Below are 25,420 nucleotides of genomic sequence, written 5' to 3' on the forward strand. Positions count from 1 at the left end.
CTTTGCCGACGCCTGTTGCCCCCTCTCCGTCTGGCCAGGACTGCCACTCTCTCACGGCGTCTGTGAGCCCTTTGAATGCAATGGAGTAGGCCAGCATTTGCACCCATTGCAGCCCCCATTATATGTTTGCAAACAATGATATGACACTGAAGGCAAAGACAAGTGGAAAGCTGTGGCCTGAAGCCACAAGTACCTGTCCGAGTGTTGAGCCAAAGCAGAAAGCTCTCTACCTTTGTCTCTCTGCAAAGATCCGTCTCTCAAAAAGGAGTGCTGCAAAATGGCAGCCTTTTCTACTGCAGGAGGTGTACCCTTTAATTTGCGCCCCCCGCGCCCCACATCGACTGAGAACCATTCCCCTCTACCAGTCGCTAGGGGCGCCAGGTGCACAATAGGGCGTCTCCACTGAATTTCCGGTTTGGGGCGCACAAAGGGCGTTGCACGAGGAAATGACGTCAGGATCTGCGCGCGCAGCTGAGCGCGCGCAAAGACTTTGCGCCGCCGCTAAATCTTGAGTGAAGTTGGGGAGAGGCGCAGATCGTGCTGCACCTGGCCGCTAGCCGCCTAGCGCCCAACATCTCCTCCTAAGGCGCTACCGGCTGGCGCAAGCAACTGAATTTCTAGGCCCTTGTCCTTTGGTTTGGCTGGAGTGATTAAATTTCGTAACAGCCCGTATGCCTTTGCGCCCATTGGATTCAGCAGTACTGAAGCTTTTTTTTCATCTTCTATTCCATTTGCAGTGCAATATACCTCTACTCTTTCCACATATGTGGTCCAATCCTCTATTTCGCTATCAAAAGCATCAATATTGCCAGACTTAGGCATCTTAGAAAAGATATGGCGCTTCCCGCGCTTTTCTTTCTTTTCTGCAGTAAAGATATGGCACTTCCCGCGCTTTCCCGCCGCTGCTGCCGATGACAACGCTGTTTCCGTTCTTTTTTTTTTAAAAATTATTTATTTATTTACAGTTGGAGACTCGTTCCCGCTGGACTTTCTCTCTAGGTCTGAACGCCGACCTGCTTGCAGCGCCAGCCGTCTCCCGGGTGCTCCCTCCCCGTCTGTTATTGCTTGCCTCCGATTTCGCTGCTTGTCCCAGCTGTAGAGCCAGCCGCTGGAGCCCCAGCCTGACGCCCAGGAAGGATTAGCGCAGTACCTGCCACCAGCTTGGCCAGCTGGTGAAACCACAGCTTCTTTCACTTTCTTGAGTCTTCTGGATGCCCGAGGAATCATAGAAACATAGAAACTTAGAAGATAGGAGCAGGAGTAGGCCATTCGGCCCTTCGAGCCTGCTCCGCCATTCAACGAGATCATGGCTGATCATCCAAACCCTAACACCCGGTCCCTACACCGACAGCCATCCCACCCAAGCCCTATCCCCGTAACCCCATAACCCCACGTATTTAATCCCCCCTAACACTAAGGGTCAATTAAAAAAAAAATTCTTTTATCATGGCCAATCAACCTAACCCGCACATCTTTGGACTGTGGGAGGAAACCGGAGCACCCGGAGGAAACCCACGCAAACACGGGGAGAATGTGCAAACTCCACACAGACAGTCACCCGAGGCCGGATTTGAACCCGGGTCCCTGGCGCTGTGAGGCAACAGTGCTAACCACTATGCCACCGATGTCCTTGAGGTGCTGCTGAATTGCAGATAAGTCCGTTTCTACTTCATCGCCACTGTAGTGTCCGTGTGTTGATAGAGACACTGAAGACAGGAGTTAGTTCATAGGTGTTTACTAAGCAAAGTCTGGGGGGGTACTAACGGATATAACACAATATACAGGCTTATATAGCCCGAGTGGCCATTACCGGCATTACAGCACACATGGGGCTCTTAAAAGCACATACACTACAGTTATGTTTATGTTAATGTATTACAAGCCAAATGTATGTTGAATGTTTAAATGTCTTAATCTAAATGTACACTCTTGGGAGCCGTAAGCCTACATTTCGTTGTACTGCACTTGTGCACTAACAATGACAATAAAAGTTGATTTGATTTGATTTGATTTGAAGGTGGTAGTGTTCCCATGCGCCTGCTGCCCTTGTCCTTCTAGGTGGAAGAGGTCACGGGTTTGAGAGATGGTGTCGAAGAAGCCTTGGCGAGTTGCTGCAGTGCATCTTGTAGATGGTGCACACTGCAGCCACGGTGCGCCGGTGGTGGAGGGAGTGAATGTTTAAGGCGGTTGGTAGGGTGCCAATCAAGCGGGCTGCTTTGATCTGGATGGTATCGAGCTTCTTGAGTGTTGTTGGAGCTGCACTCATCTAGCAAAGTGGGAGGTGGAGTTGGTCATTGCCTGGCGTGAATGTTACCTGCCACTTATCAGCCCAAGCCTCAATGTTGTCTGGGTCTTACTGCATGCGGGCATTGACTGCTTCATTAACTGAGGAGTTGCGAATGGAACTGAACACTGTGCAATCATCAGTGAACATCCCCACTTCTGACCTTATGATGAAGGGAAGGTCATTGATGAAGCAGCTGAAGATGATTGGGCCTAGGACACTGCCCTGAGGAACTCCTGCAGCGATGTCCTGGGGCTGTGATGATTGGCCTCCAACAACCACAACCATCGTCCTTTGTGTTAGCTATGACTCCAGCCAGTGAAAAGTTTTCCCCCTGATTCCCACTGACTTCAATTTTACTAGAGCTCCTTGATGCCACACTCAGTCAAATGCTGCCTTGATGTCAAGAGCAGTCACTCTCACCTCACCTCTGGAATTCAGCTCTTTTGTCCATGTTTGAACGAAGGCTGTAATGAGGTCGGGAGCCGAGCGGTCTTGGCGGAACCCAAACTGAGCATCAGTGAGCAAGTTATTGGTGAGTAAGTGCCGCTTGATAGCACTGTTGATGACACCTTCCATCACTTTGCTGATGATTGAGAGTGGACTGATGGGAAGATAATTGGCCGGATAAGATTTGTCCTGATTTTTGTGGACAGGCCATACCTGGGCACTTTTCCACATTGTCGGGTAGATGCAAGTGTTGTAGCTGTACTGGAACAGCTTGGCTAGAGGAGCGGCTAGTTCTGGAGCACAGGTCTTTAACTCCACAGCCGGGATGTTGCGGGGCCCTTAGCTTTTGCTGTATCCAGTGCACTCAGCCATTTTTTGATATCACCTGGAATGAATCGAATTGGCTGAAGGCTGGCTGATGTGACGGTAGGGACCTCAGGAAGAGGCCGAGATGTATCATCCACTTGGCACTTCTGGCTGAAGATGGTTGCAAACGCTTCAGCCTTGTCTTTTGCACTCACGTGCTGGGCTCCACCATCATTGAGGATGGGGATATTCATGGATCCTCCTCCTTCCGTTAGTTGTTTAATTGTCCACCACCCATTCATGACTGGATGTGGCAGGACTGCAGAGCTTTGATCTGAACTGTTGGTTGTGGGATTTCTTAACTCTATCTATAGCATGCTGTTTCCACTGTTTAGCATGCATGTAGTCCTGTGTTGCAGCTTCATCAGCTTGTCACCTCATTTTTAGGTATGCCTGGTGCTGCTCCTGGAATGCTCTTCTACATTCCTCATTGAACCAAGGTTGGTCCCCTGGCTTGGTGGTAATGGTAGAGTGAGGGATATGCCGGGCCATGAGGTTACAGATTGTGGTGGAATACAATTCTGCTGCTGCTGATGGGCCACATCGCTTCATGGATGCCCAGTTTTGAACTGCTAGATCTGTTCTGAATCTATCCCATTTGGCACGGTGGTAGTGCCACACAACACGATGGAGGGTGTCCTCACTGTGAAGACGGGACTTTGTCTCCTCAAGGACTGTGCGGTGGTCACTCCTACCAATACTGTCATGGACAGTTGGATTTGCAACAGATAGATTGGTGAGGACGAGGTCAAATAGGTTTTTCCTCATGTTGGATCTTTCACCATCTGCCGCAGGCCCAGTCTGGCAGCTATGCTCTTCAGGACTCGGCCAGCAGTGGTGCTACCGAGCCACTCTTGGTGATGGACATTGAAGTCCCCCACCCAGAGTACATTCTGTGCCCTTGCTACTCTCAGTGCTTCTTCCAAGTGGTGTTCAACATGGAGGAGTACTGATTCATCAGCTGAGGGGGGGGCGGTAGGTGTTAATCAGCAAGCGGTTTCATTGCCCAGCTTTAGTCCAGCTTTTGCTCTGAATGGAACAAGTAAATGCTTTTCCAGCACTGCTTGTGGTCCAAGAGGATCAGGAGTGCTTCCTCCTGGCCCCCCGAAGCAACCTGTTAATCTCCTTAGCGATTGGACTACTCCACCCACCCCCGCCCCCCATGATCTAATACATCTCCTAATGTTCTCCCCAGCCTATGTTCTCCTCCATGGGCCCCCCACAACATTCTCCCCTCCTTCCCCAATCTCTCTGGGATCCCCATCAATGTCGTCCCGACCCACAATCTCTCCCTCCCTCCTCTTCACTCCCCGGCTGCAGCCTGGTGCTGAAGGCCTACCCGCCCAACAGACAGCCTGTCAATCTGGCTGGCTGTGGCCGGGAATCGGATTCGAAAAATGGTAAGCTGTCCTGCCGTTAAACTTGGCAGAACCTGAGGGAAACCCGGTAAACTGACCCTCTCGCTCCCACCTGCCTCTCCGTAACTATCGAGGCCAAGCGAGGTTTCTCTCTCCCAAGACGCTGCCTGACCTGCTGAGTATGTCCAGCATTCTCTGTTTTTATTTCAGATTTCCAACATCTGCAGTATTTTGCTTTTGTCCAAAGGTAGAAGGATAGTGTGCAAATACACATCATTTAATCACCTTTCCTATATATTCTAATTGGTATTGCTGTATAACAGCAACTTGTATTTATATAGCATCTTTAGCATAAGGAATGTGCCAAGGTACTTCACAAGTAAAACGGATGACAAGCTGCAAAGGAGACATTAGGAAGGGTGTTAGAAGTTTAAAACTCTCTTCTGCAAACGGCAATTGATGCTAAGTCAATTGTTAATTTTAATTCTGAGATTGATGGATTTCTGTTAACCAAAGGCAGTTATATGGAGTAAGGTCAAAGATCAGCCATGATCTCATTGAATGGCGGAACAGGCTCGAGGGGCTGAATAGCCTGCTCCTGTTCCTATGTTCCTATAAAAGCTTAGCCAAAGAAATTGGTCTTGAAGTTATCAAAGGTGCAGAGAGAGAGGGAGAAAGAGAGAGGTAAAGAGGTGGAGAGCTTTAGGGAGAATGTTCTGCAGAGTAGGGCTGAGATGGCTAATTGATGTGCCACCAGTGGTTGGCAAAAGAAGGGGAAGGCTGTACAAGAAACTGGAGTTGTAGGAATGGGGCATTCAAGAGGGTTAAAGGGATGGAGGAGATTAGCAACATAGGGTAGCACATGACCCTGGAGGGGTTCATAGATGAGGACAAGAATTTTAAAGATGATACATTGGGGGAACCAGAAGCCAGTGTGTGTCAGAAAGAACAGAAGTAATGAAGGAGTAGGACATAGGCCGGAATGTTCTGGGGTCCATGTGAGCATGATTGGAGGCGGGTCGGGTGGGAAATTTGAAATAAGTTGCAGCGGGTCGGAAACCCACTGTCATCCCGCCCCCATGTGCCTTTCCCTCGGGTGTGTTTGCCAGTGTGGTAGCGACCCAACCGGCAGAGGCGGGTGACCTAATTCAAATCATTATCAGCTTATTGTCAGATCCTTCAGAGTATTTATCAGCCTACCTTTCGAATTTCCCTGGCTGCCCACGGGATTCACGCTGCTCGGTAACCATGTCTGTCAGCCTGAGGCGGGAGTTGAGTGGTCATTGCTCCAGCTCATTAGATGACAGCATGAAATGTACTATAAAACCTCCCACCTCACAGCTGGTCACTTTCCTCAGGCAGATACTGTTGCTGACTACATTCCCAGCGCACATTTAGGTTTCTACAGACCACAAGTGTTTCCAGCAAAATCGCCATCCAGTCTCACCTCATTGTTACAACCTATCACACCATTGACAGCTTGCTCCTCTGAACTCTACTTGACCTGTCATCTATTCCATCAGCATGGGTGCCATATATACTGTCTCACCTTGGTCTTCAGAATTGGACCATGATGAGCCCCAACACCAGCAGCATCAGGCACACCATCAGCACTAACAACAACACCATCAACCTTCTCCTCAACCACCTGATGCTGCACAGGACAGAAGGCATCAGCACAGGGCTGCACCACGCCAGAGGTGATACCCCCAACACAGGGTATACAGGCAGAGGATGGGCTTCCTCAACATGACTGAGCAACAGTGCCAAAGGAGGCTCAGGCTATCACGCCAAGTCATCGCAGACATTTGCGGATTGCTCGAGCAAGACCTGCAGCCCAGAGGAGCAGGTGAACATGCCTTACCAGTGGCTGTCAAAGTCACCAGCACCTTCAACTTCTTCACCTCAGGCTCCTTCCAGGGATCTGCAGCAGACATTTGCAGCATCTCGCAGTCGGCTGCCCAAAGATGCATCACACAGGTCACTGATGCTCTGTTTGACAAGCCAGCCAATGATATCAACTTTGCCACTGAAGTCAGTGTTACTGAGCGGGCGCTCGGCTTTGCCACTCTGGCTGGCTTCCCACGGGTGCAGGGCATCATCGACTGCACACATGTGGCCATCAGGGCACCCCATCATAACTCAGGAGTCTTTGTCAACTGCAAGGGCTTCCACTCCCTCAATGTGCAGCTTGTCTGCAACCATAGGAAGATTATCATGCATGTGTGCGCCAAATTCCCTGGCAGCTGCCATGACTCTTGTCCTGCACCAGTCCACCTTCCCTCAGTTCTTTGCTCCTCCAAACAGACTTTCCGGCTGGCTGCTTGGAGACAAGGGCTATCCAATGAAGATATGGCTCATGACACCCTTGAGGAGGCCAAGTACTGAGGCCCAGGAGAGATATAATGAAAGCCACATTTCCATCAGATGTGTCATAGAGCAGACAACAGGCATGCTGAAAATGCACTTCAGATGCCTGGACAGATCTGGAGGAGCCCTTCAATACGCACCAGCCAGGGTCTCCAGAATCATCGTGGTCTACTGTGCCCTGCACGACATAGCGCAGCAGAGAGGATTAGCGCTCCACTGAGCGCACAGCCTCTTCAGAGGAGGAGAAGAAGCAGGAGGAGGAGCATCAGCTGGAAGATGAGGAGGAGCAGGAGCTGGAGGAACCTGCAGTCCAGATCCCACCAGCACCAGAGCACATTGTTGCCCAGGAAGCCAGGGATGGTCTCATCATGACCAGATTTACTTAACTTACAAAGGTGCACACAAATGTGTCCAAGACGGGAAAGTGGTGAAAATAATGATTTTTATGGTTCACAATACATTAACAGAAGCTTGACATTAACATTGACTAAAACACCTAATTGGCTACCCTTGTGAATCCACTGTGTGTGTCATCTTTCTCTTCCACATACTTCTACAAGATGCTACCCCTGTGTCTTCAGCAGAGGTCGAGGCGGGCTGCTCACTTCCCTGCTGTGACTGCTTAGACACTCTTGGCGGATGTCTTCTGGGCTTTGGAGCCTGTGATGGCCCCACCAAAGTTTGCTCCTCCTGCGACTGTGCAGGGACAGACTCGGCCATCACGATCTGAGGAGCCATCTGGGGCTCTGACTGAGGGGGGAGGGGGGTGCGGGTGGCAACGGGGGAGAAGTATGAGCGCTTTGAGAAGAGCCCCCACTTCCATGTCCCCTCTCACCATCATCCCTCTCATGGGCCACCCGCACTTCCCTGCTAGCAAGGAGCTGGAGAGCACCTTGCTGCACAGCAGTGGGGCCATAAGGACCCACTTCTATGTTGATATTCCTCCTAGATAGGACGTCTATGAGCTTCTGCCATCTATTCTCCATAGATAGCCATCTGTTCTCCGTAGAGACCATGTGCTCCTGTGAGTGGCACATTTGCTGCTCCATACAGGTGGCCATCCTATCTATGGAGGAGCCTACAGTCGCCATCACCTGCGACACGGTGGTGCTCATGTTGGAGATGGACTTCTTCATCCTCTGCATATTTGCAGACATCACGCTTGCAAAACCTGTCAAAGCCTCCTGCACTTCTTCCTGCACCTCCAGGATCACCCTCTTTCTGGATGGCCTCCAAGGCTCAGCATCTGCATGCAGCTGAGCAGAGCTGGCAGAGTCCTGCACCCTCCAGCAAAGAGTTCCCACTGCTGTCCCTGTCTCCAACATCTGCTCTTGCTAACTTGTGACAGACCCGGTGACAGCACCACTCTATTTCACATGGGACCCATCGAGGTGTGCAACTCTGCGCTGGTGCTGGGTGCACTTATGTCTGGTGATGCTGCGCCCTCAGAGGTTCCTCCTGGACAGTGGGGGGCGGGGGGTGGTAGGGGGGACTCTTGATGGACCTGTGGGAGAGTAAAGAGATGAGTTAGAAATGTCATATGAAGAATGGGTACAGATCCCATTATGCACTTGATGTCCATTCAGTGGCTGATGACATTAGTTGCCATATGAGTGACTGCTGTATGCCATGTAGCTGTATGAGATGTAATTCTGTCACCAGGTTGCTGAGATGTCCCCCTCTCTCCATTTCCCACCTCTAGCTGCTCGGCCACTCCCGATACTTCCAACGCAGCCTCCTCTGCTATTGTGAGGGTAGCAAATGATGGAGGCCCACCTCCAGTTCTCTCCCTCTCCCTCTTATTGTGGGCTCTCTTCTCCTGTAACTAGGAAAGAAGAGAAGGTTGTGTGCAAGTGATGGAATGAGTGTAAGGAATGGATGGGTTACATCTTTAGAGGGAGACTGTTATGGAGTGGGGTGCCAATGCCAAGTGGCCTCTTTGTGTGTTGTTAGTTGGTACGATTGCACTAGGTTGAGGATGAGTGTGAGGGGTGGCTAGTAAGATGGGGATGTGATAATGTAGATAGAGAGCGAGGGATAGATGGACGTGCAAGGTATGTTGGTGTGAGTAATGATGTGCAGGAGCAGGCTTGGGAAGGCAGAGTGATGGGGATGTGATGAGAGGCACAGCAGGATGAAGTTGAGTGTGACTTTGTACTCACCTTTCCTGCTCTAATGAGATCATTGAAACATTTCCAGCACTGCATCGAGGTCCTTCTGAACACATCCCTGCTGTTGACTTCCTCTGCCATTTGGAGCCAGGCTCTTTTTTTCTCCTGGGGAGGTCTCTTCCACCCATTGGAAGGGAAGAGAGCCTCCCTGCGTGCTCTGACTCCCTCCACAAGCATATGGAGGGAGTTATTGGAGAACCTGGATGCTGCCCTCTGCCTCTATGCAGCCATCTCTCCAACTGTTTGGAGTAATCAAAACATCCACTGTTCTGCCTGCACACTCCTAGATGAACCTTCAAATGCAATGTGGCCATGGCTCCTTTAAATATCCCAGCTGAAAACACGTCATCGATGATGTCATCAGACCCACACCATTTAATAGGGCCAGATAACGCGCAGGGCGGGCTTAATAGGCCCCATCAGCGCAAAGTTGGTTTCTGCAACGGGATGGAGGCAACAACGGGGTCACGATCCGCCAAGCCGACCGCCCACACCCAACCCGCCCAGGTACAGAAAATGCCAGCCTTAGTGTGGTGCAAGTTATGAGCTCTGCAAAAGTTGGAGTTTATGGCAGGTGGAGGATGTTAAGCTGGCAAGGAAAGCATTGGAAAAATCAAATCAAAGGATGAATGAAGTGTGGATAAGGGTTTCAACAACAGTGAGATAATGGTGCAGGTGGAAGTAAGCAGTCTTGGTGATGGATAGGATATGGGGCTTGAAGCTCAGCTCTGGGTCAATCCAAATGTCAAACATTTTACACAATCTGGTTCAGTTTGAGTAAGTGACTGAGGAATGGAGCATGTGGCAAAGGAGCAGAGTTTATGGCAGGGATGGAACACAATGGCTTTGGTCTTCCTGATGTTCAGTTGGAGGAATGTTTGACTCATCCATGACAATATCAGATAGGCAGTCTGCTAACAGGGAGGTGGTGCTGGGACTGAGGACAGTGGTGAAGTAGGGCTGGGTGTTATTGCCGTGCATATGAAAGTTGACCCTGTGCCTGCAGACGTTACCAAGGGGCAGAATGTAGATCAGTGGAGACCAATCGCTTCATGTTAAGTGCACTGTCTGTGACTTACATTTTAGAAAAGTATACATGTCAATTTAGCTACAGGAAGTTCCAAACCCACAAAGTTCAATTTTTTAGCTTTCAACTTGAATCATTCATTGATATCAAGAATGTGTCTATTTTTGTTGTAGAACATAAGATTTTTAAAATGTTTCCCACTTTGGCAACATAATGGCCCTGAAATTAGGATCGGGAGCTTGCCGCGCGTGCGAGCCCCCGATGTGCACTCACCCTGCGCGCCAACATCTGAAGCCCGGGCCTGCTCGCATTTCCTGTCACTGGTCCGGTTCAGATGTCGGCGCGATGTGCTTACCTGATCCAGCGGCGTAGTTAGTGCGATGTGCCGGCTGGGATCAGGTGAGCACTGTGCAGCCAATCAGGGGAGATGAAACCCATTCATGAGTTTGAGAGTAAGAACTGTCAAACTCATGAAAAGTATGGGCTGCCAAAACACTACTTAAAGTTTAAATAAAATTTTTAAAAACATCCCACTGATTATATCTATCTATATATATAAATCGGTACTTCTGTCTGTCTGTCAGTCTGTCTGTCATCGCCTGTGCGTCTGTCGGGCTATGCGCTCGAAAGTTACAGGGCGTACCTACGCGCGCGTTCCCTCCAAAGAAAGCTTATGCTTCCGAGACGGTTTTAAGCGTATTTACGTTTCGGCCGGGCTAAAATCGCGCCCGCGGTATCCCAAAAACCTTCAACGTTCCGCTCATTAGCATCTCATTATCCGCTCATTAGCGACAGAGTGACCTCGAGCTCGACCAATCGTACGCCGGGTTGCTGGCGTGTGCCGCCGGGCCAATCGGTGCGTGTGTGGCCGGGCCTTATCCTTCTGAACCGAGGTGAGTCGCCGCCATCTTGATTCCAAACTTTTCCTTTCTTTTTCCCGCTTTCTGCGTCTTAAAAAAAAACGTTGCTTTTAAAACACATATTGTTTTTTAAAAAAATGATTTAGAAAGTAATTAACTTATCTAATCTCATTAATTTTCCTACCTTTCCCCGTTTTTCCAGGTAGGCCTAGAAGCCTCGGCTTCTCCTTCGCACCCACGCCCGAACTAGGCACCTCCCGGCCCCACTCGAAGGCTGGAGGGCTGAGCCTCAGCCCAGCGCCGCTAGGGTGCGCGCGCAGCAGGAGCTGAGACGCGGCATCTCTCTCTGGCTCGGCCGGGGGGCGGGGCTTGCTGAGTGTCAAGCGTCACCCTGGCAACCGGCCCCCCCGGCCGTCTCGCAGAGCCGCAATCGGCGGTCTTCACCTCGGGGGGGGGGCACCGCGACCCTCGGGGGGGGGGGGGCCGCGACCCTCAGGGGGAGGGAGGCGCCAAGCGTCACCCTGGCAACCGGCCCCCCGGCCGTCTCGCACAGCCGCAATCGGCGGTCTTCACCTCGGGGGGGGGGGGAAGCGACCCTCGGGGGGGGGGCGCGACCCTCGGGGGGGGCCGTGACCCTCGGGGGGGCCCCCCGCCTTCCCTCCCCTCCCTCCCCCCTCCCCCTTCCCCCCCTCCCCCCTTCCCCCCTCCCCCTTCCCTTCCCCCCCTCTCCCCCCTTCCCTTCCCCCCTCCCCCCTTCCCTTCCCCCTCCCCCTTCCCTTCCCCCCCGCCCTCCCTTCCCCCCCCACCCTCCCCCCCTCCCTCCCCCCCTCCTCCCTCCCCCCCTCCCTCCCCCCCCCCCCAGTCGCGCTCTCTCTCTCTCTTCCAACAACAACATGCCCTCGAAAAAGCCTCGGCACCGCCGGGCACTTCAGCTAGTATATATATAAAGCGGTCGATCTGTCTGTCTGTCTGTCATTCTGTCTGTCTGTCTGTCTGTCTGTATTGTATAAACTCAAAAGTTATAGAGCGTACCTACACGTGTGTTACATCGAAAGAAAACTTACGATTCCAGAACCGTCATAAGCATATTTACGTTTCGGCCAGACAAAAATTGCGCCCGCGGTATCCAAAAAACGTTCAACATTCTGCTCATTATCCGTTCATTAGCATCGAGTGACGTCGAGGTCGACCAATCGTACGGTCGAGCGACCTGACGGTCGACCAATCGTTGCGTGGCGGGGGTGGGTTCCTGGTGCGTCCGGGCGGGCCCTCCTAGAGTCGAGTGATGGGACGATTGACCAATCCGACGCTTCGGTGACCTGACGGTCCACCAATCGGTGCGTGTGTGGGCGGGCCTTATCGTTCTGAACCGAGCTGAGTCGCCGCCATCTTGATTCCAAACTTTTCATTTTTTTTTCCCGCTTTCTGCGTGTTTCTTTTCAAATCTACATTTCCAGCAAAAAAAAAGTTGCTTTTAAAAGACAAATTGTTTTTAAAAAAAGTTAATTAATTTGTAAATCTTTTGTCTAACCTCTATAATTTTCCTACCTTTCACCGTTTTTCCAGGCCTCAAAGCCTGGGCGTCTGTTGACCAGCCACGCCCGAGCTAGGCGCCTCCCGTCGCGATCGACAAAAGGCCAGCAATCGCCGCCATCTTTGTGAAGGCTGGAGGGGGCGGGCCTGAGCCGAGCATCGCCACCGCCGCCATCTTAGTAAAGGCGAGAGGGGCGGGAGTCAGCGTCCGCGTCATCTTCTGCCCGGAGCGCGACTTGAGTCCGGCCGGGCCTCACGCGGTAGGTTGCGCGGCGGCGTCTCTCTGGTCTTGAAGCCGACTCGAGTGGGGGGCGGGGCTCGGGAAGGCGGAGCTCAGGAGGGCGCGCGCGCGGGGCTCGGGGTTCCGGAGAGCGGGAGGGCAGGGCTCCAGAGAGCGGGAGGGCGGGGCGCCGGAGAGCGGGAGGGCGGGGCTCCGGAGAGCGGGAGGGCGGGGCTCAGGAGGCCAGTGCTCGGGCTGAGCCATGTCAGTGCGTGGGGCGGCACGGAGCTCCGCGGAGCCATCGGGTCTGCAAGCTCCCCCCCTCCCTTTCTCCCCCCACACCCCCTCTCCCCTTCCTTCCCCCCCTCCCCTCCCCCCTCTCCCACCCCTCCCCTCCCCCCTCTCCCCCCCTCCTCTCCCCCCTCCCCCCCTCCTCTCCCCCCTCCCCACACCCCCCTCCCTCCCCACACCACCCCTCCCATCCCCTCCCCCCCATTCCCCCCTCCCCCCCTCCCCCTCCCCTCCTTCCCCCCTCCCCCCTCCCCCTTCCCCCCTCCCTCCCCTAGTATTAACTATAAATAAGTATTAAAAAATGTTTTAAACAATTAATCAATTTTTTGAAAAAAATAATTTTTAAAAAAATAGGGTCTAAAACTAAACTTACCTTACTGTAAATTCATTAAAAATAATAAATCTGTGCAAAAAAAATGTCTAAATTGTACTAAAAGCCCACTTACCTGTAAAACTAAATACTTACGTCTGTTTTTTCCACGCGTAAAAACCGGAGGCCTTTACACTCGGACAACTCTGGAAAAAAAAAAAGGAATTTCACTACGCACGCACTGCCTGTGCAGTCGCACGCGTTCTGCCTCTTAACCCCTTGGGTCAGAGGACAGGAAATGCCGGTTTTCAGCGCATGCGCTGTGCATGCTGAAAACCGGCAATTCCTCCGGGCACACACATGAGTACCCCGTCCTTACTCACGCGTTGTGACAGGAATTACTGGGCCAATGTGGTTAAATGTTACTTAAATCCACATTAAGTCTTGCAGACAGCACATACTTCCTGTAAATGTTGCACTTACTTCCTGTCACACTTTAGCCCTCATACTTCAGACATCGCACTAAACCAATCTTCATACTCACAGTGAACAATGCCATGGGAAATCTGCTCGTATGTATCTATACCTGTTGGAAAACATAGCTATTACTGTTGGATTCTGAACTCGCCTTTTGAATACAACCATTGAAGAGGTGCTGTGTTTGTCAGTGGGACAAACGTGTCGTTTGGCAGCACTCTTGTCTTTGAGTCAAAAGGTTGTGGGTTCAAGTCCCACGCCAGTGACTTGAGCGCGACATCTAGCGACTTCAGTGCAGTACTGAGGGAATGCTGCACTGTCTGACATGCTGTCTTTTGGATGAGACATTAAACCAAGGCCCCATTTATCCCTCAGGTGGACGTAAAAGATCCCACGGCACTATTTAGAAGAAGAGCAGGGGAGCTCTGGCCAATATTTATCACTCAACCAATATCGCTAAAACAGATGATCTGATCATTATCATGTTTTTAGGAGCTTGCTGTGCACAAATTGGCTGCCGCGCTTCCTACATTACAACAGTGACTACATTTCAAAAGTATTTCGTTAGCTGTAAAGTGTTTTGGGATGTCCTGAGGTTGTGAAGTGTGCTATACACAGGCAAGTCTTTCTTTCTTCTTTCTTTATTTCTAACTCATTGCATCATAATATTTGACAATTTTATAAAATTAAAAAATTAAAAATGTTCATTTTTTAGAAAAGCAGAGACTCTTTAAAAGACAAAATTATCTAAAGGATCCTCGGAACTGCCCGTCCTGTACACAAAGGCCCAAAGCAAATGTTCTTATACTTGAGCCACTTCGGCACTTTGCAGCCTTCCAGATTCAACATTGAGTTCAACAATTTCAGATCATAACCACTGCCCCTATTTTTTCAGACAGTAGGGGCTCGATTTTAACTCAGGTTGACGCTGCGCCCTCAGAGGTTGCAGATTCCTCTGAGGAGTTTGGCTGCTCAGGCTCTTCCTCCTGCACAGTGGGGATGGGGGCTCTCGATGGTCCTGTGGGAGAGTCAAGGAAAAAGGGGAATTGTCGGGTTCCCTGAATTTGGTGTTTCCCACATGGATCTAAATGGGCCTGTGAGATTGATGCAATTTTCACTCAATTGGCCAATTGATTTGCAACGTGTGGGAAGCCTTGACAATTGAGTATTTCCAGTCAGAAAGTCGCAGAATATGACGTCATCATTGCTGCTGCTTTTAGGGCCCACAGCAAGCCTTGCTCCTTCTGCAGGCTTCCAAACTTCACCATTGAGATGGCACAGGAGCCTGCAGGAGCAATGGCCAGCGGGAGGGCAAGAGCTGCCCCCAAATTTGATGAGGCTTCACTCCAGGCATTGCTGGATGGTGCTAGGGCCCACAGGGAGGTCCTCTTCCCTTCTTCAGGGAGGAAGAAGCCTCCCAGTCAGACCAAGGCTGTGTGGCTACAGGTGACTGGGGAAGTCAACTCCTTGGGGCTCACACGGCGCACCTGGATGCAGTGCAGAAAAAGATTCCATGACCTTCATCGCACTAGAAAAGTAAGTACTGTATGAAGTTTCCATCACCCTCAATCTGACCCCCATTGCCTTTCCTCACCAGCACTCAGCTTTAGCAATCTCTTCCTCCACATCCCACTTGACACTGACATCCATGCACCCTTACCCATTCCCTCTCTCTCTATGCTCACATTCACATAACTATTCCACCATGCAGCCCTCACACTCCCTGTGATGAAATATTCCATTCATCACTGCCTGTGACTGTGGTCGGTTTCAGGTTTCTCCTCACCATTGTATTGTATATCACTGCCTGTGACTGTGGTTGGTTTCAGGTTTCTCCTCACCATTGTATTGTATATTGGAATGTATGGAACGCATTGTGTGTAGGGCTCCGCCCATACCTGGCCCCTATGTAAGCAAGCAGTCTGGCCTCATATCCAGTACTGCAGATCTCCAGATGGAAGATACCTCCCTCCACTGCGTGTTATCTTCTAAGTTAATAAAAGCCTTGTTTTGTTTCGCTAACATTGAGTCTCAGAATTATTGAGGCACATCAATTTTATTAACTTATTTTTCAACACAATGGACCAACTCCTGAAACCCGAACGTTTGGATTTGGATCAGCATGCTCCGGACGCATCAGCACGCTTCGGACACTGGTTTATGTGTATGGAATTCTTCCTGGACAATTCCGCAGCCGTCAAAGACGCTACGGACGCTGCGAGGATGAAACTCGGAATTCTGCGGAATTGGGTAAGCCACCGGGTTTACCCCCTCATCCAAGACGCCGACACGTACCTGGCCGCCTGCAACATCTTAAAGGCGCATTACCAGCAGCCTACGAATGAGGTGTATGCTAGGCATCTGCTCGCCACTCGCGCACAGCGACCTGGGGAATCGGTGGAGGAGTTCCTAGGCACCCTGAAAATGCTTGGCAAAGACTGCAAGTGCCGAGATGTAAAAGCCGCAGTGTACACCGACGAGCTTGTTCGCGATGCCTTTATCACAGGCCTCAGCTCCACTTACATCCGGCAAAGACTGCTGGAAAAAACGGGATTGGACCTGAAACAGGCTGCGGACACCGCGCGATCCCTGGATGTGGCCCAGAGAAACTCGGACGCCTACTCTTCAGCCCGCGCCGTCCACGCCGCCACGTGTGCACCAAGGGCGCCGCCATCTTGGAAGGCATCTTCCCCGCCCGGCAGCCCGACACCGTCGGGGCCCCGCTCTCCCCCCAGAAGCCCTACGACAGCCGCGACGCGTCGGGGACCCAACTGCTACTTCTGCGGGCAGCCAAAGCATACCAGAAAACTGTGCCCGGCGAAAGGCACCACCTGCTTTAAGTGCGGTAAGAAGGGGCACTTCGGGAAGGTGTGCAGAGGGAACCCCGCCGGAAAACCAACCGCCGGAAAACCCGCCACCGCCGCGTGCGCGCCGTGGGAGCGGCCATCTTGGACGCCATCTTGCCCGACCGCGTGGGGTCCGCCATCTTATGAGCAGACAGCGTGGACGCCATCTTGTCTCGATCAGGGCCCTACAGTGGCATCGGTCACAGTGGACCAGACCAGGCCGCATCCGCTATCCAAATCAATGGTGGACATCGAGGTAAACGGGTGCAGGGTTAAATGTTTAATTGACAGTGGAAGCACGGAGAGTTTTATCCACCCTGAACTGGCACAACAACTCTCCCTAAAGGTGGTCCCTACTCAGGGTACCATCTCTATGGCTGATAAAACCCAAACATCGACCATTCTGGGTTACTGCACGGTACAATTGTCCGTTAACGGAACTGTTTATGATAATTTTAAAGTATTAATCATGAAGAATCTATGTGCGAGCGTGGTCTTGGGCCTGGATTTCCAGTGCAACCACCAAAGCATCACGCTCAAGTACGGTGGGTCCCAGCCGCCCCTCACAGTGTGCGGTCTGGCTACCCTGAAGGTAAAGCCGCCTTCGCTATTCGCAAACCTTACCCCTAACTGCCGGCCAATAGCGACCAAAAGCAGGAGGTACAGCTGGGAGGACAGGCGGTTTATCGCGACCGAGGTAGACAGGCTACTGAAAGAACGCATTATTGAACGCAGCAACAGCCCGTGGCGTGCCCAAGTGGTAGTGGTAAGCGGTAGCGAGAAGAAACGTATGGTGATCGACTATAGCCAAACGATCAACAGGTACACCCAACTAGACGCCTACCCGCTACCCCGCATATCAGAAATGGTGAACCAAATCGCCCAATACCGGGTGTTCTCCACCATCGACCTTAAGTCAGCGTACCACCAGCTCCCTATCAGACCAGAGGACCGCCTGTACACCGCCTTCGAGGCGAACGGACGCCTCTACCAATTCCTCAGAGTCCCCTTTGGGGTGACGAATGGGGTCTCGGTCTTCCAGAGGGAGATGGACCGCATGGTCGATGACCACCACTTGCAGGCAACCTTCCCCTACCTCGACAACGTCACCATCTGCGGTCACAACCAGCAAGATCACGACTCGAACCTCGAGAGGTTCCTGGAAACCGCACAAAAACTCAACCTCACCTACAACGAGGACAAGTGCGTTTTCAACACCACGCGCCTCTGCATACTAGGCAGCGTGGTGGAGAATGGGGAAATCGGACCAGACCCCGACCGATTGCGCCCCCTACGGGAGCTGCCCCTGCCCAACACTCCCAAAGCCCTGAAAAGGTGCCTGGGGTTATTTTCTTATTATTCCCAATGGGTCCCCAACTACTCTGACAAAGCCCGCCCCCTCTTGAAAGCACCCTCTTTTCCGCTCTCTGCTGAGGCCCACGCCGCCTTCAAAAGCATTAAGCAGGATATTGAGCGGGCCACGCTACAGGCAGTGGACGAGAACACTCCATTTCAAGTGGAAAGTGATGCGTCTGACTTCGCCTTGGCGGCCACCCTCAACCAGGCGGGGCGGCCCGTAGCTTTCTTCTCGAGGACCCTCCAAGGGCCCGAGATCAGACACTCCTCCGTGGAAAAGGAGGCCCAAGCCATCGCGGAGGCAGTGCGCCACTGGCGCCACTACCTAGCCGGCAAACGCTTCACCCTACTTACCGACCAGCGGTCGGTAGCGTTTATGTTCAATAATAAACAGAGGGGGAAGATTAAAAATGATAAGATTCTTAGGTGGCGGATCGAGCTCTCCACCTTCGAGTATGACATCATTTACCGGCCAGCGGCCCTTAACGAATCCCCTGACGCCCTCTCACGAGGGATGTGTGCCAGCGCCACCGGGGATCGGCTACAGACCCTCCACAACGACCTCTGCCACCCAGGGGTCATGCGGCTGTTCCACTTCATAAAGTCCCGTAACTTACCCTACTCGATTGAGGAAGTTCGGTCTCTGACCAGGAACTGCCGCACTTGCGCTGAGTGCAAGCCTCGGTTCTACCGCCCAGATAGAGCCCACTTAATCAAAGCTACACGGCCCTTCGAGCGGCTCAGCTTAGATTTCAAAGGCCCCCTCTCGTCCGTCGACCGCAATGTTTACTTCCTGAACATTGTGGACGAATACTCCCGGTTCCCATTCGCCTTCCCCTGCCCAGACATGACCAGCGCCACGGTCATTAAATGCCTCAACAGCCTGTTCTGCCTGTTCGGTATGCCGAGCTACATCCATACGGATAGGGGGGCGTCCTTCATGAGTGAAGAGCTACGCCAGTACATGCTGTCCAGGGGGATCGCCACGAGCTGTACCACCAGCTACAACCCCCGGGGTAACGGCCAAGTGGAGCGAGAGAACGGGACAGTATGGAAAGCAGTCACTCTAGCTCTAAGGACCAAGGGCCTCCCTATCTCCCGCTGGCAGGAAGTCCTCTCGGATGTGCTCCATTCGATACGGTCACTATTGTGTACTGCCACTAATGCCACGCCTCATGAACGAATGTTTGTCTTTCCCCAGAAATCCACCTCAGGCGTATCCATGCCGTCATGGCTCTCCACCCCAGGTCCGGTATTCGTGCGAAGGCATGTGAGGGGCCACAAGACGGACCCTCTCGTGGAGCCAGTGTACCTACTCCACACCAACCCCCAATACGCATATGTCCGGCACGCCGACGGAAGGGAGGACACCGTGTCCATAAAAGACGTCGCCCCAGCCGGTAACGACAACAACCACGGCAATAGCAGCGACAACGATCGCAGCAACCCTTACCCACCCACTACTCTTTCATCACCCCTGGAAGAACATCGACCAACGGCACCCCCACCAACTACCCCTTCAACAACCCTGGCGGCACCCCCGGCAGAGACCCAGGAGGCCCCCGGGGACACCCAGCCGACACCCGCGACACCACATCAGCCACGTCGGTCGCAGAGGACTACCAAACCCCCGGACAGACTAAATCTATAGAAGGGGTGAATGTGATGAAATATTCCATTCATCACTGCCTGTGACTGTGGTCGGTTTCAGGTTTCTCCTCACCATTGTATTGTATATCACTGCCTGTGACTGTGGTTGGTTTCAGGTTTCTCCTCACCATTGTATTGTATATTGGAATGTATGGAACGCATTGTGTGTAGGGCTCCGCCCATACCTGGCCCCTATGTAAGCAAGCAGTCTGGCCTCATATCCAGTACTGCAGATCTCCAGATGGAAGATACCTCTCTCCACTGCGTGTTATCTTCTAAGTTAATAAAAGCCTTGTTTTGTTTCGCTAACATCGAGTCTCGGAATTATTGAGGCACATCACTCCCTCTCACTCTGATGCTTTGAACACAACTGATAACACACAGGGAGGGCCCTTGGTCTTGCAACGTCACTCCATCTTTGTCTCCTTCTAAGTATCTATGCTATGCAATCTCTGCACTCATTCCTTCATTCTCACTCAACCTCCACTTGTCTCCCTCATTGCAGGAAAAGAGAGCTCACAACAGGAGAGAGCGAGTCTGGACAGGAGGAGGGCCGTCCTCATTAGCCCAGCTCACCCCCTGGGAGAAAGGCGTCCTGGAGATTGTCGGGGCTGACATAGATGCAGGAGTTGGGGAAGGACAGGCAGGTGCACCCCCGCAAGCTGGTGACAGAATAGTTTTCCATCTCTCTCATTGGCATTGCATGAGTTGCTGATAATGATTCTGAAGCTACATCATATGGACTTATGATGATCTGCAAAATGCAATGTGTATGTAACCTTGGCATCACATCTCTAACTTTTTCCTTGACTCTCCCACAGGACCATCGAGAGCCCCTGTCCCCACTGTGCAGGAGGAAGAGCCTGAGCAGCCAGACTCCTCAGAGGAATCTGCAACCTCTGAGGGCGCAGCGTCAACAGAAATAAGTGCACCCAGCACCAGTGCAGACACTCACACCTTGGTGGGACCTTCGGGGCATAGAGTAGAGTTGTCACCTGGTGTATCACAGTTCACAAGTGAGCATCAGCAGGTTGTGGAGACAGGGACAGCAGTGGAGAGTCTTAGTCGGAGGACGCAGGACTCTGCCAGCTCGGCTCAGCTGCATGTCGAACCTCTGCCTCTGGGTCCATCCGTAAGATCAGCGGTAATGGAACTCCATGCACAGATGCAGGAGTCTCTGCCAGGTTTTGTCTCTAGGGTCGCTGCGAGTGTGGAGTGAATGGAGGAGTCCATAGCGAACATGAGCAGAGCCTTTGTGGAGTCATTGGCGCATGAACGCATCAACACGGAAAGGATGGCTACCTACGTGGAAATGATTGCTGCCTCCGTGGTAAGGCTGGCTACGGTAGAGGAGAGGAGGGCTACGGCCATGGATGAGGTTAGTCGCCAGGGTATGGAAAACATGGTGAGTGTTCAGAATAGAATGACATCTCTTGAGGAGCGATGGGCATCTATTGAACAGAGAAACCAGACCTTCATGGAAGTCCTTCTGAGTAGGGCTGCCATTGCAGATACGGGTCCCCATGGCCCCACGATGTGCAGCAAGGTGCTCTCAAGCCACTTGCAGGCACTGAGGGGGACCTGACCCATGAGAGGGAGGTTGGTGGCAGACCTCAAGGAAGTGGGGGCTCCTCTCCAAGCGCTCACACTTCCATGCCACTGCAGAGCCCTCGGTCAGAGCCCCGCCGGAGTCCATACCCAACTGAGATAGACGTCTCAACTCCTGCACAGCCGCAGGAGCAGCAGACTGCTGACGAGCCCTCACAGGCTCGCAACCCCAGAGGATGCCCGCCAAAGGTGTCGAGACAGGAGCAGCAGGAAAGTGAGCAAGGGGCCTCCACATCTGCTGAAGCCACAGGGGAACCACTACGTAGGAGCACGCGTAAGAGGAAAATAAAGCACAAATAGTCACAAGGTTAGTCACTTGGGTGAAATGTTGTGTATTCTGTAAAAATGCCATCGGGTGCTTGTTTTGCATAAAAATTCTGATGGCAACTTCTGCAGTTGTGGCATGTGTCATTTCGCGAATGGGGCTGGAGGTCTTCTAATGCCAAGAAGGGAAGGAAAAAAAGGCCTCCCATGCTTCTGGTAGATGCCTCAGTTGAGGAAGCGCTGAGTGAGGCTGGCGAGAGGGGTTTCGCAGGAGGTCACACTGGAGAAGTGTGTGAGGCTCCAACCTTCCACAGGTGTGGTTAGGCCTGGTAAAAGTTGCCCCAGGCCTGAGACAACAAAGTCCTGCCACCTGCAAATGAGGACTGATCAAATGTCCTCTTTAATGCTTGACCTGCAGCTGATAGTCAGCAAGGCAATAGTGCTCACGCCAGGTTTCACAGGCTTGATCCCCACCAGACGTGTTTTACATGGGAAAAGGGTTAAACAGGCAAGGGCCTGTTAAAATGGGATTATAAAGGCCAATGAGTGCTTTTTAAGGGCCCTAAAGACCAGTCCCGCCTGTTGCAGGCGGGACTGATTCAGGACCATCAGACACACCTGGGTTAAAATGGCTAGGTGTCGGAACCATGCGGGGGGGTCCCGACCCCCAGGTTTTGCGATTTTAACCCCCCACACGCCTCAAAGCCCGCCTGATGGCTGAGTTAAAATCAACCCCTAGGTGTTGGTAATGGTCCTACTGTTGTCATTTACTCCTCCTCTAGACCCAACTTTTGTTTCTTCACTTGTCCCATTACCATCCCCTTTTGCCTTGCACCATCATCCCTTTTGTCATTTAATTTCTCCTGCCTTCCACCCTATCACAGACCTTCCTTTTTGTTCTTTCCTCCCCTATCCCCCTTTCCCTCCCGCTGTACTTGCTTAAAACCTGTTGCATCTCTAACTTTTTCCAGTTCTGAGGAAAGGTCATCGACCTGAAACATTAACTCTGTTTCTCTCTCGACAGATGCTGCCTGACCTGCTGAGTGTTTCCAGCATTTTCTGCTCTCCAGCATTTTATTTCAGCTTTGCAGCATCCGCAGTATGTTACTTTTGTTCTTACACATTCATCTGTTTCAGTAAGAGTTATTGTCAGTTTTCCCTTAGAGTTTTATGAACTTGATCCCAGGAGTTTAATTAACTGTGAATATTGTTAAGTGCATTTTACTAAATTAAGATATAATAATATGTATTCAGTGAGACCAAAGCCTGCGTCTCCAAAATGTGGACGCAAAACCAGGTTAATTTTATTTGTGTTTCATTTACGCAGTTACAGGAATTCTCAGGTAACATGCCGTTCCATTTGCTAAACAGTTACAATCGAGGACATTTTAACATAATCAATGATGAATATTCATGTCCTGTGCATGAAAAGTTGTTTGAAACTAGACATTTAGAGAGAGTTACCAGATGCAAAGGGTCCAAATAGATCATGTTTCAATATATTTGTACAACCCAAGTGAATTAAACATGTTCAACCAAATTTGAAATGGTTTTGAAAGGGACGAGTAAAACAAAATAAATGGAGAAGTGCTATTGCTTTGCTAGTAGAGGAAAATTGTTCGAGGAGTTTTAGCTTTAGATAAAAAGGGAAAGAAGGATGTTTTCTATAAGCCACGAAAAAGGAAGAAATTCTACGGCATTTGAGAAAGAAGGGGTGATATTTATGCATGCCAATGTAGGAAACTAGCAAGAACATTAAAATAGCTAATTCTCTGTTTCACTCCCACTCTGGCCTCTCCGTCCTTGGCCTCTTACTCTATTCCAACTAAGCTCAACGTAAGCTTGAGGAACAGCACCTCATCTTTCGATTAGGCACTTTACAGCCTTCTGGACTCAACACTGAGTTCAACAATTTCAGACCATAAACCCTGCCTACATTTTTTCACATGGCAGCTGTTGATGATTCTGCCATTCCCATTCACACCTCTTCGAGGCTCATCTCTTGTTTCTTTACCTGTCCCATTACCATCTCCTTTTGCTTTGCACCATCATCCCTTTTGTCATTTAATCTCTCCTGCCTTCCACCCTATCACAGACCTTCCCTTTTGTTCTTTCCTCCCCTCCCCCCTTTCCCTGCCCCTACACTTGCTTAAAATCTGTTACATCTCCAACTTTTTCCAGTTCTGATGAAAGGGCATCGACCTGAAACGTTAATTCTGTTTCTCTCTCCACAGATGCTGCCTGACCTGCTGAGTATTTCCAGCATTTTCTGTTTAAATTTCAGATTTCCAACATCCGCAGTATTTTGCTTTTGTATTAATTAAAATAGCTGATATACTACCAAAAAGCTGATAGCTGAAAATAGCGCTGAATATAAGCCTCTGCCATATGATAACAAGTAATTACATTGAAAGTGCAGCAGGACAATGATTTAAGGTGTATCCCACGTTCCTGCGCTTGCACGAACCAATTACAGTAAAGTCTGAAGAGGGTTACAACTTGTGTTGAAGACAGTGGATTTTGTTTTAGCATTGCATTTACTTTTATCGCAAAGGGAAGGGGCATTTGCTCAGTTTTATTGAAAACTACTCTCTATTTGCCATTTGGGAATTAATTACTTTTCTTTATACTTTAAAGTTCCTTCTTCCCAGACTTAGCAAATACTATTTTACCAGAAGTTTTAATTAATTTTCTTGAAAAAGAAATTGCCTAATAGCAAATAGGAGGACCTGACCATAGGGTAAATCCAGTCAAGCCTGGAAGAAAGAAATATTGAGTTGTACTCATTCCTTCTAAATGCTGACGTTCTCTTGCCACACGCTCCACCACCCACGCTAACTGGTGGTGAATTTCTAGGTGAAATTCTTGAAGGTTTGTATTAAAGTAGTCCATTCTGGTTAATGCTACTTGAATTTATACTTCACAAGTTAACCTAAAGAGAAATATAAAATGGCATTTGAGTTTTTCCAGAGAGCCAGGTTCCCCACAAGGTATCTGAACAGTCTCACTCCCCTTTACCGCGGCACTCTTCTGCCCCTTCACAGAAGCAGACTTCCAACTTCACAGAAGTACCCCACTCCAACGCCCTTCCACGGTTCATAGACAATTTGTCTGCTCCAGGCTGCCATTCAGTGTACAGACACACTCTCCCCCTGCCAACCCTCCCTGTTCATGTTGCCACTCATCTCCTTCTACCTCCCACAGCTCAACTTAGCACTCCACCCCAGATCAAGGTGGCATTTTTCTTCCCACATCCCTAGTTCAAGCTGGCGTTCTTCTCTCCCTCCAGTTGTCCACCACCCCCAACCACCACCACCAAGTTGATGCTGGTACTATTCTTTCTCTCTCCCTCTCTATTCAATATGACACTCCTTCCCATGCTCCCCGGGTCAATTTGTTCCTCTTCTTCTCCTTTTCTCCATGTTGGAACTCTTTTCCTTCTCTCCCTTAATTCAACATGGCATATCTCTCCTTCCAATTAAAGTTGGTAATTTTCTTCAGCCCCTTCAAGCTAGAACCTCTTCCCCCCTCAGTTAATGCTGACACTCTACCCCCCCTCCCCAGTGCTGCTCTTGGCTTCTGTATCTCCCAAAGCTACCCACCCAGAGTGTGCAGCAGGATTCAGTCACTTACAGCAGGAATTAGGCATCAAGTGGCACTGGGGGGCGAGGGGACAGAGAAGCCTGGTTAGTGTGTCAAACACAAATGGTTGGCATGAATGTTTATGGAACTTTAGTTACTGAAAATTACAATGTAATACAGGAAGGGAATTTCCATCAGGTTCGCTCATTTAGCTAGTGGTGGACTGCGTCTTGATACTAGGAAAGGCAATACTTACTTTAATATTCAGCACTAGCAGACAATTTAGAAATATTGAAAGACTGGAGTACCAGTGTTCATAATGTCACTAGATTTTATATTCTGACACAGATTGGATCAAAATGTAACCCGGTGAGGTAAAAATTTGTTGGCTGCTATT

At 50.8% G+C, this 25,420-nt stretch overlaps 1 protein-coding gene across 1 annotated transcript in view; it reads left to right on the forward strand.

The window, feature by feature from the left end:
* LOC147102693 (leucine-rich repeat and fibronectin type III domain-containing protein 1-like protein) overlaps positions 1-25,420 on the forward strand; it is a 59,783-nt gene that overhangs the window by 17,593 nt on the left and 16,770 nt on the right. Inside the window, exon 2 of the mRNA XM_085963411.1 lies at positions 22,466-22,540. Within this exon, the coding sequence (XP_085819537.1) occupies positions 22,466-22,540 (75 nt within the window). The remainder of the gene's footprint in view (positions 1-22,465; positions 22,541-25,420) is intronic.

The sequence above is a fragment of the Somniosus microcephalus genome, chromosome 21 (assembly GCF_052327205.1).
Source record: "Somniosus microcephalus isolate GS21.2 chromosome 21, FLI_Smic_1.0, whole genome shotgun sequence".
Taxonomy (NCBI): domain Eukaryota; kingdom Metazoa; phylum Chordata; class Chondrichthyes; order Squaliformes; family Somniosidae; genus Somniosus; species Somniosus microcephalus.